Source organism: Phoenix dactylifera, chromosome 1, assembly GCF_009389715.1.
Source record: "Phoenix dactylifera cultivar Barhee BC4 chromosome 1, palm_55x_up_171113_PBpolish2nd_filt_p, whole genome shotgun sequence".
NCBI classification, from domain to species: Eukaryota; Viridiplantae; Streptophyta; class Magnoliopsida; order Arecales; family Arecaceae; genus Phoenix; species Phoenix dactylifera.
In genome coordinates this window covers 5,104,878-5,118,035 of record NC_052392.1, presented here as the reverse complement: position 1 = coordinate 5,118,035, position 13,158 = coordinate 5,104,878, and the positions used below count along the sequence as shown (strand labels likewise).

The window sequence follows — 13,158 nt, the reverse complement described above, 5'->3', positions numbered from 1 at the left end:
AAATCAGAAATGAGAAAATGAGAGAACCCCCTTTTCTCTCCCTCTCGGTGTGGCCTTTTATAGGCTTCACTTAGAGAAACGTTGGAGACCAACGTTTCCCTATTCAAGACAGTTTTGAACCATCGTTCGTTAAGTTCTTCAACAGGCAAATCTTCAAGGATCAGTTTAAATGAGAGACGGTTTCGTAACTATTCTATTCAAATTTCAAAAATCTCTTACAGACAAAATATGGTACATTGGGGAAAGAATAGTGTCTCTGAAACATATCAATGCAGGCAGTGTGGAGAAGCTCGGCGTGGTTGAATTAATTTGTTATGAGAGGAGGGATGCTTCCATACTCGGTTCAGATTTATCTTTTGCACGAAAGAATGATCGATCTTCTTTCGTGACATCGGCCATTGGATCGCTTTCCATGTAGATCTTGAAGTATTCCATACTCTTTTATTGATCTATCTGCATAAATCTCAAAGAAACTATTGCATCATCCAAGAAAGAAGATGAATCCCTTTTTCCCACGAAGATATAATCCTTGTTGTCCACACTCAAGCACCCCCTTCCCCTTTATTATAGCTTAGAATCATACACAACCTCGTCTATTATAGTATATACGATATTGGAAATCATAATTGCCACATATTGCATGCACAATGTTGATATTATATCATAGTTGCCATATATTGCATGCATAATTTTGGTATAATATCTCAGATCAATCTTCAAAATTTATAGGATCTGATTGTCATATTCAAAATTAGTATTTGTATCAAATTATAAAAATTTGCTATTATATTATACTATATCTAATCCTTAATATTTTTTCTATAATCATAATATTTTATTATTGTATTCTACTATATCTCGAGCTCAACTTGTATATAAAGCACATCATTGCTACGAATAGAATAAGGCAGTTCAAATCATATGTTCAATACAAATTTTTCACCTTCTTTACATAAAATTTATAGCTCCAACCTCAATAATATCCCTATACTTGATCAAATGTCACATGCATGCATTTAACCTATAAAATTTGATTTTATGCACGGTATTTTCCGGATCACCGCCATGTTGGCTAGCTTAGTCCCACTCGGAGTCCATGACCATAAAGCTATTTGAATCTTTGTCACCAATGCAACATTACAGTGCACCATTGGATTCTTGTTCTTATGCTTTTGCCAACACACTGGATTCTTAATCTTTTATTCACATATACATCCAACATGCTGTCCAAGCATGCATGCATTCTATCATCCTTTCCTTGATTCCATGTATATTCACCCACCATCTAAAGGGTCCATGAACATAATTAACATTTTATGGCCTAACGTAATCAATTGATCCCATACCAATCTCTGGCACGAGTCACGTCGCCGTAGAATCTATCGCATAATATTTTATTTGTTCGCTGAGATTCCTCCGTCCCCACTGTTCCTACGCATATAATTTCCTCATCTTCCACTCCTGCGGCATATAATTTACTCTGCGACCTTCCAATCTGCCGTCCACATCACGGCAGTCGAGACCATCTGGCGGTTGCGATTCGCCTCCGGAATCGCAAGAGGCCGATCGAGTGTCCGCATATAAATATCTATGCGCCCTTTTGCAAGCCAGCTTCGAGAGAGTTGCAGTTTATTACGGAAGGCAATAACGTGCACCTCAGGTTTATTTTAGTTAAGAGAAATTATTGTTTTCTACGTCCCATTACTGATCAAGCGGGTAGGGCTTATCACTGAGTGTATACCATAATGTGGTCTGACGGAACATGGGAAACACGAAATCTTGGTCTACATTTTTTCCCCCGACGCATGATCTCTTCGTGGCGGTGCACAGTGGAGCAGGGGCCATGGCTTCGCTTCCCCCAAAGCTCTCACCTTTCTCCCTTGTTGATGGCCGCAAAGCTCTAATTTTCTCTGTTTCGATCCTTCTCGCATCCCTTTTATTCTCGGGTACTTGCTCAGTGCTTTCTTGGATTTCCCCCCAAATTTTATGCGATTTTTCCCATTATCTTAATCATACGAGAAAGATTTCGCTGTAAGAAGGTTTGGAGGTGGGAAGTGGAGAAGATGGAGGAGACGAGCTGTTTCGAGAGATTCTGAGGGACGAGGCAGTGTCTAGAATTAATCAGCTAGGAAAGGTTCGGAAAACCATTACGTTTTTGTCCAATTTTTCTTTTTTCTGTTTTATATAAGATGGAGATATTAGATTGTAATCAGTTATTGAATCCCGTGGTGTGAAATCTTACTGTATTTTTTCTGTTTTTCACAATTTTTTTTCTAAGAATCTTGGTATTGCTTGATGTTGGTTCAATGTTGAACAAGAGAACTTGGATAAAGATGGTTCTTAGAAATTTTGTTTTTTTGCTAGATGAGTATGGTAGCTACCTTTGAAACTTTGAGAAGGGGTATGCATTAATTTTGATTTTAATTAATTTTTTATAGGTTCATAAACTTCAAATTTTTAACATGCTCCTGTAGCCTTATGATGGTTAATCATTTCTTTTTTGAATTAATATGAACTAGTTTATGGAGCAGAACATTTTGATTAGGTAGGGCCCTTTATAAGCTACATGAATGGATAAGAAAATAGATGTTGGTGAAATGTATGATAATACGGAAATTACTTCTTGTGGGTCACGAATGCCAGTGTATGGTATAAATATAGCTTCTGAAATATCGAAATTAATATAATTTTACTAATACTGTTACTAGAAGTATTATTTTTTTGGCTATGCTCTATTATGTTGTTGTATTGAGTACATTTTATATGATTATTAGTAAAATAACATATTTTTTCTGTTTATATGTACAGGGAAGGCTAAATTTTTGCTTGCTTTCTTTCTCTTTTTATTTTTTTTGTTTCAGTTTTCACATTATATTGGCAGCTTAATGGTAAATACTTTATCATGTCCTCGGGATATAAGACTGGAAGACAAAATGATCATCACATTTACAGGATTTTTTTTTTTAATTTAGGTTTTGTGTGAAAAGTGCCTGTGAACTTTGGACATTCTGGGGGCAATGACAAGGTGCTGGACCCAAAGAGTGCTAATCTGATGCAACCACATGCATAAAATTTCTTGTCGATCTAGCAATGTTTAGTACTTGTACAACATACATGCTGCTAGAGTAGCTTAGTGAAGAATATCTTTGTTCCACTGAGTTGCTCTCAAGGCTTCTCAATGCATTGATTATTATATTTAGGTGTCACAATTTTGATTTTGGGTAATGGTTTTAAGAGTTTATTGAAGGTTTTCATGGCTGCTTAATTGGAACACATCTTGGTTTTTAAGTGCTTAAGTGGTTTTCCCTGTGAAAATCTTGCACGGAAATCGGATCCTGTTTAAGCATCTTAAATTTAGTTTTAGTTGTACTGAATTCAGGGTCTCATTCTTGCTCATGTAGGATCATAACATGATAGTTACTCAGGTGTTCAATTCCATGATGCATGTTTGAGGTATTAGAAATGACATCCAAGCAGTAATAGTCTAAGCTTATAAAGGAGATATGCTAACTATTTTAGGAATGCTTGCTAAGTTTCAATTTAAATCTTTGGCTGATAGCACCGCCATAATTTTCCTGAGGATGTCTGGTTGCAGGCACAAAGACTTGGATCTTTAGAGAAACCAACAAGGTTTAAGTATTTTTTCCTAATAAACTCATTTAAATCCTGGGGAAGGATTTTCTTTTTTTTTTCTTGAGAAAAAAATCATCGAGGGCGTCGATTAGAATGAAAATTTCAAATACTAGCCTCATTCTAAATGCTAGAGAAGCATGATTGAGTTGGTGCGAGGTATGATCATTTTTCTCAGTACTAAAGTCCTGGAAAGTAAAATTGTGAGCCAAAGTTGTTGTGTTATCAGATGCAAAACTATGTAAGCACCAAGAAGAAGAAACTGAAAAATATGAAGCTTGACCATGCATTACAGATCCAAAGAACCAATAATCTGAGTTTAAATAATTGAGGGGCTAGAAACTCTAATGAAGATTTAAGTCTATCTGTCTACAGTCCACCTTGTCTCTCATTTACAGTTTTTTGTTTGCAAAAATATATCAGGCATTTCGGAACTAGTTGACTTAAAATTTCTTGTTATTTGGATTACACTCTTATTGTGTAATACTGAGTACTCACTTTTTTGTGCAATATTCTTACTAAGCTTGATGGTATGAATTTCTAATTTGTTATATTGGTGCTTCAAGAAACATTCTTTCCCTCCTAATGGCTACTTTGGTCATTCTGTACAGATATCTGATGCTGATGGTTATCTTGAAAGAACATTCTTAAGTCCAGGCTCTATAAGAGCTACAGATCTTATTATGAGCTGGATGCAGGATGCTGGGTTGAAAACGTATGTTTGTTTTTCATCTTTCTTCCATGAATTATTTCAATGTAATTGATTGAAAACGTATGTTGACCTTCAGGTGGGTGGACCAAATGGGCAACCTACATGGTCGAACCAATGCAATTAATGCAACTGCAGAGACGTTATTAATTGGATCTCATTTGGTAATGTCTCAAGATTGATCTTTCTAATCAAGATAACTTGGTTCATGTAGCCTTAACAATTTGTGGTCTAAACAGGACACTGTTGTTGATGCTGGAAAGTATGATGGGTCATTGGGTATAGTTTGTGCAATCTCTGCTTTGAAGGTTTTGAAGGTCAAAGGGAAGTTGGAGAAACTTTATAGGCCAGTAGAGGTTAGTGTTTTTACTCCTCTTTTTTTTTTTTTTGTAAATAAAGTGCAAACTCAAGTGACACATCTTTTAGTCTATATTAACCAGATATCAGGACTTAGCATCCCAACATTTGAGCCTGCAATTGTATTGGATTTACCTGCTTCTAATCCACAGCCATCCTGTGAATTACTTTGCCCACTAACAACTGGATCAAAAAAATGGCCTGTTTTTTTATATGAATCAGATATGGATTGCTTAGTGACATGATCCCAGCCCAGACTGACTCAAAACTGGTACACTCCATTTTTCACAATCCTCCTTGGATGTAAGAAACACATTTTTCATTTTAGTGATCACTCTTATGTAGTTAATCATTGATTTTGATGATAACTTATATATGGCCGTCAATCAGACTTATGCAGAATGTGTTGCTAATGATCTCTGCATAATTCTTAACTGTTCTTTCCTTGGGACAACATGTTTATGATATGACCAAGTGACCAAGTTATAGATAACATGAATTTATATGATTGCCTTAAACTTTAGATGGCTTTGTACATGATAATATGAATGGTTTTTAGCTTGAGAGAGAGCACAGCTGCATTCTCTGAATTCAATTATCAATCTTTTTCGCCTTCTCCTGAGTTTTATGCGTTTGGACTTTATGAGCAAGATGAGTGAATAGTTCAGGACATACATGTTTAGGAAGTGGAAAAACAGAGCAAGGAGTGAAAAAGGAAGAAAGAATGAAAGAAAGACAAATTTCCATAGGAAAACTTAGTGTACTTATCTAGGATCTTATGTCTAAGACCTAACAATTATTCTAAAACTTGAAACAGTACTAGAACCTTGCGGAAATTCTTGTTGCATGCATTTTGAAGGGTATGGAAATTCGACAAATTGTGTTACTGCAGATTTTGAAGGGACTGCCTGAATGGAAGATATTATCTCCTCTCCTTCTATTGTCAGGTAGATTATTAGTTGATTGATGCATAGAGCTAGTGGGAAAGGTAATAGGTGGTTATGGTACAAACTATTCCCAGTATGAATACAACAGCAATACTTTTCTCCAACAATTATTTGGAACTTTTCAACATAAAGGGTAACAAGTTGATCTTGGGCAGCCACATTAAGTTGATCAAAGGGCTAGGCTCTTATTATTGACATCTATCAATCAGTCTCTTGATTTGGAAGCAATTACTTGCCACTTTACTTTCTTGATTCCAGATTGTCCAGCCAACCTCTGTTTTCCGCCCCCTGCCAATCTCCATTGTTCTGGCTACATAAATGATAGATTAGATCAGTCTATAGTTTTTTCCCCTTGATTTTGAAGCATTTGCTTTATGTCTTGAGGCCAGACTTATTGCATGCAATGGTGGTCACATGACCAGATTCCAACGTAACCCTTGAAAGCTTCACTGGCAGGTGCCATACAGGATTTTGGGTCCCACCATTCCGTAAATAATAGACAAATGTTCATGTCCACCCTGTTTCTTTTATTTTGATGCTTGATCTGATGTTTGAAATGTTGAAACGTTATAAATCTTACCCCACGCGATTCTTATTAATTCTTATTGCTGTAACTCTGCGGACAACTTTCAGGTTATCGCATTCAGCGATGAGGAGGGCGTTAGGTTTCAATCTACCTTTCTAGGAAGTGCTGCTATAGCTGGTATTCTACCTCCAACAACATTACAAATATCTGATAAAAGGTTGTTTTTCTAAACATCACCATCTCATTCCATATGCTAGATTATTTCTTCCTGTTTGTTTAATAGATGGAACGTATACAGCGGCATTACAGTGCAAGATGTTCTTAGAGAAAATTCTTTTGATGCTACTGATGAAAGCCTTGTTTGGGTCAAGTATGAACCAAGATCAGTCTGGGGTTATGTTGAGGTATGATACTTCTAATATGGCTGTTCCTGTTGACCTTGACAAAATCTAAATATGCTTATAACCCATGATATGGCATAGGTGCACATTGAACAAGGACCTGTACTGGAAACACTTGGTTACCCCCTTGGTGTTGTGAAAGGGATTGCTGGACAGACAAGATTAAAGGTCTGTAAGCGTAGCACATCCTATCATATGGAAAGCTATAGAAACATAACTATTTGTTATAGCTAGTAGTAGCAAGCAATTTCTAGGGCATTTATTAAAACATTGCTTTGGATATAAATGTGTCGAATGCAAAGTTATAGCATCCTAAGAATGTGAAATTGATAATTAGATCATTTCTTAGATAATTGTTATCTCTGTAGTGGGAATTGTTGCATTTGAAATTGCTTTCATGAGTAACTATTATTAAACTGGAGCGGTTGCTTCTGGATAAATATGCAGCCTTCATGGATATTTAGAAACTGGTATAAAACACTAGCAGCTAGCTGATATATCAGGATAATCTTTTGGATGTTTTAAAATTGAAATAATTAATGTTTTGGGTAAACTTACAGTTTGCACAATGTGCAGCAATGGTAACATGAAAAAAGATACTAGCATACTAAAAAATTACATTTTTTTTTCAAAAATAGATGACCAGCAAGCTGCACAGATCTCGACATTTGCGCCACTCTTAATGTGGAGGAGTTGATTATAATGGCATACGATGGACAAGAGTTTCGAAAAGTGAGAACAGTCTTTGGCTTTTGTTCCAAAATTCCCAGGAAGAATCAAAGTCATCTGGAAGATCATGTTATTTCTGTTAGTAATGGTGGTTTCTGAAATTTCTTAGCTAAATGGAAGAACCATTCCCTTAGCTAAATCACATGGATTTTGGATGAGGATTTTCAACACATAAATCTATGCTTAAAAACTTTCAGCACATGAATCTATGCTTCGCCAAACTGGAGAGGATAATTAACTGGACATTTCAGTTTTCCAGATTCTGGTATCCTGACTCAAAAATTCTGAAGATTTAAACATGAAATTATACTAATGGGATCCAAAAAAACAAAGTGTTCTGCTTACATCAGCCATGAGCATCAGCACTCGGCTTTAGGTTTCCCTGTCAAAAGACACTAAGTGCAGGTTATGACACTCAACTGAATTTACGACTTTCCTGCCTCTTGAGATATATTATCTCAACATGAGTGTAGAAATTCTTCCCCCTGGATTCATATTGGATTGTGAGCCTGGTAACTGGTTTTTACGATTAAAAAATCAATGCCAGATAAGAATCTAATTATTTTCCCGAAGATGCATTAAAGGTTGAATGATGCCTATTACAGCAGCATGTATTTTTGTTTTTTAAAGAGTAAATACTTGAGCTTTGCAAGATGATTCTTTAAGTAATCCATAAGTTTAGATCTTTATCAGAATGCCTTAAAGAAGCCACTGAGTTTACCTGCAGTCACTCTCTAGGTTGAAGTAAGTGGTGCCCAAGGGCATGCTGGCACAGTTCCAATGTTAATGCGCCAAGATCCAATGGCTGCTGCTGCTGAACTTGTTGTAACTGTGGAGTCTCTTTGTAAATATCCTGATAAGTTCTTGGGTTATGATGAACATTGTGGATTCTTCGGAAAGGAATCTTTTGCAGGATTGGTGTGCACAGTTGGAGAGATATCTTGCTGGCCAAGTGCAAGCAATGTCATTCCTGGCCAGGTATTGGTTCACCATGCGGCTGTTTTGCATAAAAGAAAATATTCCACGAATCTGACCATGTTATTTGGTTACTTCCTCATGCATGTTTATATATTTCTTTTAAAAAAAACATTTTGCAGGTAAATTTTACTGTGGATATAAGAGCAATAGATGATGAGGCAAGAGAATTAGTGGTATCTGAATTTTCTAACCAGGTTTATCGAAAATGTGAGGAGAGGATGGTTAATTGTACCATTGAGCATAAGGTGTGGGACTACAGTCGGACTACAGTCTTCTATTCAAATTTCAGTATTGATACCTTTACTGGATAAACTATATGACACATTTATCATTTTAGCATAATGCAGAGGCAGCCCACTGTGACTCGGGATTAAGTCTGCAGCTAAAACACGCAACAAGTTCAGCTCTGGGGAAGATGCTAGGTGACATTCACAGTGACGTGCCTATCCTAATGAGTGGAGCAGGACACGATGCTATGGCAATGTCTCATTTAACAAAGGTCAGATACCTCATGCACTATACTTAACAATTTAATGGTCTTTTCCCCCATGTTTGACTGGCTCATCGTATAAAAGCAGGTTGGCATGTTGTTTGTTCGCTGTCGAGGAGGTATTAGTCATTCTCCTGAAGAATCTGTATTAGATGATGATGTTTGGGCTGCTGGTCTCGCACTCCTCCATTTTTTTGATCAACATGTAAATCTGTTACATTTCTGAAAGAAGTACATTTCTGAAAGAAGTATTGTTAGAGTAGCAGGCCTTTTCATAATGCTGATAGAGTTGTATCATATACTTTCATATACTTGGGAGAATTAATGTGTCATAAACAATCAAAGGTTAAAGCAGTAACCAGTGGGTTTGCTGGCTGCTTGCATGTCTTCATGTTAAGATGGAACATGACATACTGCATTGAAATTAAAAAAAAAAATATTTTTAACTTAGATACAGGATCAAGGATCATTTTAATTTTTTTTTTCATTAGAAAAAAATTAATAGGTGTCATGCTCATCCATGCCATGCATCTGTACTAGCTAGGTACAGGATCTACTGGTTGGCAGAGACCGGCATTTGAAACCTTGTTGATAAGTTGTTCTTTTTTTTTTTGGTTGAGATAAATTATTTCTTCAAATAGAAGACCTTGATTTTGTTATAAGGTCCTGGAGTAACTTATTGCATCCAGCAACATTCGAAACATTATTGTTTCATTGGTTAATGCAATTGCTCATTGTTTTGTACTTCCCAGAGATTGGCAGACGGAACAAATCAACCAACTTAAAATTTGACTGTTTGTCCCCATAGTCTCTTAGAGGACTCAAACTATCAGCTAAACCAACTAAAAGGCAGATCATTAATGATAGCCAATGTAAGTAAATGTGCCATTAAGTAGAGCAGCTCATGACCAAATCCACACCATCCATCCAAATTTTCAAGTTATATGACTAGGGTTCCTGGATATGCTTTTATGAAATTGCACCTAAGGGCTGTTTGGTTGTTAGATATTTACTGAAGTAGTTTTAGACAAAACCTAAAGTGAATTTGAAAACACTTATTTATTAGCATTTCACAGAACTTTTTCTTTTGCTAAAACTAATAAATCACAAGATTCCAAAAGTTACAAGAAAACTTATAAAAACCTTTGTTAACATAAAATCAGGTTGTATGATTATTTGCTTCAGTCAGAGTTATAAACTACTAAACAAATGGATAACTTCTTTCACATTTAAATGGTAAAAGGTATATTTGAAAATTCACGTTCATTTTTTTATAAAACTTGCCTTCCACAAAACTCCTCAGCACCTTCCTTCCCCCCTCAATTGTTTCAATTGGAAATTTCTCTATTTCTCTCATGCACCCACATAAACATTGTCAATGGCATGACTAGAAAAGAGAAAATTCAAAATAAAAAAGAATTAATACCTCTAGGTGCTACATTTTGAAAATGATACAAGAACATTTAAATTGGCATAACCATAAAGATTATATCATATTAGTAATGCTATTGATGTATCAAGACTTCTATCAAAAATTCAAAATTGTTTCCTTGTAGGCAAAGTTCAGAGCAAAGGCAGCTATGATCATGGCAGTCTTTTTCTCTCTCACAGCTCCAACTGGAATTTCATTAGGCATTGCACTATCATCCAACTATAATGAAAATAGCTTGACTACCTTCATTGTTGAGGGTATTTTCGATGCTGCCTCTACTGGAATTTTAATTTATATGGCTCTCATTGATCTCTTTGCAGCTGATTTCACAAACCCTAAGATGCAAAATAATGGGAGGTTACAGTTAGGAACATATCTTGCCCTTCTTCTTGGTAGAGGTTTAATGTCTGTTATTGCTAAATGGGCCTAGAATTATGGGTGAAGTAACATGGATCATGTCAGGTTCCCTCGAGGCTAATCCAACAGGTCTTTTTCTATACCCTTGGATATGTGTAGATGCTTTTCTTTTCTTTTTTGTCAAAAAGCCCCAAGAGGAGATTTGGCATATTTTCACCAACGAAGTCTGGAGTACAGTTCGAGAAAATTGACCATGACAAATTTTTTATTATTGTTAATGAAGCACAGGATGAATCTAAAAGAGAGCAAATGACCTTGTTCCAAGATTTGTTGATAAAAAAAGGATTTGTATGTGGGTGCTTTTGTGATCTTATCCATCTTGCAAATACTACGCTTTAACTTTGGAAAATGCAACATGTGCAATTTTATCTCAACATAATTTATGTACCAAAAATATCCGAGCACAAACATATAATTGTACCAGTAACGTGTGGTAAGTGGAATGAGTTACATGCCTTATTTATAACAGAATGCCCTTATGCATATTATGCCTATTTTAGGGCACATTTTTTGCAGTTACCACTGCTTGCTGCTTCCAGAGAAGTCATTCATATCCATCAGTTCTATAAATTGACATCTACTGTCAATATTGTTGCTACACCATGATTCATGCACATGTCATGGAAGTTGCTCAAGGATGAAATTGAGCATGATAGGGAACTTAACCAAATTGGTACTTTACAGAAGACACTTGATGGGGCTCTCATATAAATTTTATTTGCAGCTTTTGAAACATGTTTAATGCAACTTGTTCTATTTTGAAGAAAATAACTTATGTAGGTCAACATATTCCTTACTAGGGAATGCTAATGCAGCTTTTGATGCAATGACATTTTTTGAATTTGTCTTGATATTGCATCTTATGGAGGAAATCATGGGAATGATATATGATTTATGTCAATCTCTACAACGTCAATCTCAAGATATTCTCAATGCAATGAACTTAGCTTTCCACCATAGAAGCACTTATTCATAATTTTTAGAGAAGACGGTTGGGCATCACTCTTTAAGAATGTGATATCACTTTCTAAAGCACATTATGTAAACATTTCCTCGATTCAAGTGTTTTCTTAACCTTTATATTGTATATTTGAACAGAAATCCAGTCTCAAACGAAAAAACAAAAAATGATCCTTCACTGTTGAACAAAATTTATAAATCATAAGCCAGCTAGGTGTGGTTGCATCACTTTGCAACTCTGCTATAACATATCACACCAATATAGACAACAAGGGGCATCATGATGGCCTTCCGTACCCCTTTAACACTATGATACAGGACAAATCATCAGTCATGTATGAGAGAAGTTGTTATCTTGATCTTTGCTTAAGAATATGGAGGGCCACTATTAGGGATAGACAGCTGCCAATAATTTGATTTAAATTGACTAGTCTCATAAAGCTCAATTACAAAAATCCTAGTGGATGGTAGAATTCCATACTTTTGATCAAGCCATCACATGACAATAGGAAAAAGATGGTCAATAAAGTCTGAAGTGGGAACTTGAAGGCATTTTCAAAATACAAAAACACATAACTGAACTATATGTATGTGGCCTTTTCATAATCCTGATGAGAAGGGATAAGAATATAAACCTGATGAGAAGGGAAGAATGCCAGTAGAAGTAATAATTAACACAGAAATCATAGCTGGATAAGCAAGAATACCAGGAAAAATATGATAATTAAATCCATATAGTATTGCAATTGGAGCCACCCACATGATCATGGATGCAAGAACAAACTTCTGTATCACTCCTAACATTGCTTCAATTTATCTGCACACAGACAAAAGTAAAACAAAGTATTTACACTAATGAAAATAAAGTTGTTAACAACCAAAAAAAATTGAAAATAAAAGTTGTTCACGGGATTATGTAAGCAGAACAATAAAAAAGGGATCATTCAAGTGATTATATGGCACTTTCTCAACCTGAAACAGGGATAGAGATATAAATGCTATTATTTGATTGTCTCACAGAATGGCCTTTAATGATGTAATGTACATGCACATGTTAATTACTTTGGAAAGTTTTATGTAAAACATGCAAACAAACATGCTTTACATATATGCGCTTGTTTAGATAGTAATTAGTTCAAGAACCACCAATGTTTTACCTTCATGGTTCCTTTAAATCCTTCTAGAGTTCAAAAAAGAAGAACATAAACTCACCTTCTAGGCTTCTCCTCGACTTTCGGACAATCAGGCAGCGAGACCTACGATCGAACCGGTGGTGGGCAACACAAAAAGACAGACCAAAAGCACACAACAGCGAAGATAATGGCAGGCAACCATGGACAAAATAGGAGAGGAGAGAGAGAGAGAGAGGGAGAGAGGCGATTCGCAGCGGTGCTTGTGGCTGCGATCGGGGCGGCGCCGGCGCGACCGGAGCACGCTACGGACAGAGGAGAGGAAGGAACGGAAGAAGGGGTCACAGATCAGGGCAGGGGCGTTCGACGTTTTTTTTTTTTGGGGTGGGGGGGGGGGCAAAATCCGGGTCCATATTTGTATTCCAAAAAAGACTCCTGTACCCGAATCCGAG

The 13,158-nt window shown here is 36.2% G+C and overlaps 1 protein-coding gene and 1 long non-coding RNA gene across 5 annotated transcripts; one reads left to right on the top strand and one right to left on the bottom strand.

The window, feature by feature from the left end:
• The first annotated feature begins 1,724 nt into the window (after positions 1–1,724).
• Positions 1,725–9,125, top strand: LOC120110210 (allantoate deiminase 2-like). 4 transcript variants are annotated; one of them, XR_005510979.1, is made up of 12 exons: positions 1,725–1,946; positions 2,037–2,134; positions 4,242–4,345; positions 4,419–4,503; positions 4,579–4,695; positions 6,277–6,386; positions 6,468–6,573; positions 6,652–6,738; positions 8,038–8,277; positions 8,397–8,522; positions 8,625–8,776; positions 8,856–9,125. XR_005510979.1 is itself a non-coding variant. In XM_039124552.1 (12 exons), exons 1-12 carry the CDS (start codon positions 1,763–1,765, stop codon positions 8,991–8,993), a joined length of 1,554 nt encoding a protein of 517 aa, XP_038980480.1. In that variant the 5' UTR covers positions 1,725–1,762; the 3' UTR covers positions 8,994–9,125. The 4 variants fall into 4 exon arrangements, 3 of the variants coding, with proteins under 3 accessions (XP_038980480.1, XP_038980473.1, XP_038980487.1); XM_039124552.1 differs by having other exon boundaries at positions 2,040–2,134; positions 8,615–8,776; XM_039124545.1 differs by having other exon boundaries at positions 8,615–8,776.
• Positions 9,126–9,206: 81 nt separating this feature from the next.
• Positions 9,207–13,077, bottom strand: LOC120110217. The gene is made up of 2 exons (XR_005510990.1): positions 12,789–13,077; positions 9,207–12,393 (listed from the first exon to the last, which is right to left on the bottom strand). It is a non-coding gene; the product is annotated as an uncharacterized LOC120110217 (long non-coding RNA).
• Between the last annotated feature and the right edge of the window lie 81 nt (positions 13,078–13,158).

What these genes read in the sequence shown, in the direction of transcription:
- LOC120110210 (XM_039124545.1), top strand. Translation starts at nt 1,763, where the DNA reads ATGGGAAACACGAAATCTTGGTCTACATTTTTTCCCCCGACGCATGAT. An exon ending in TATTAATTGGATCTCATTTG is followed by an intron (nt 4,504 to 4,578) that starts GTAATGTCTCAA and finishes TGGTCTAAACAG; the next exon opens with GACACTGTTGTTGATGCTGG. An exon ending in CAGTCTGGGGTTATGTTGAG is followed by an intron (nt 6,574 to 6,651) that starts GTATGATACTTC and finishes GATATGGCATAG; the next exon opens with GTGCACATTGAACAAGGACC.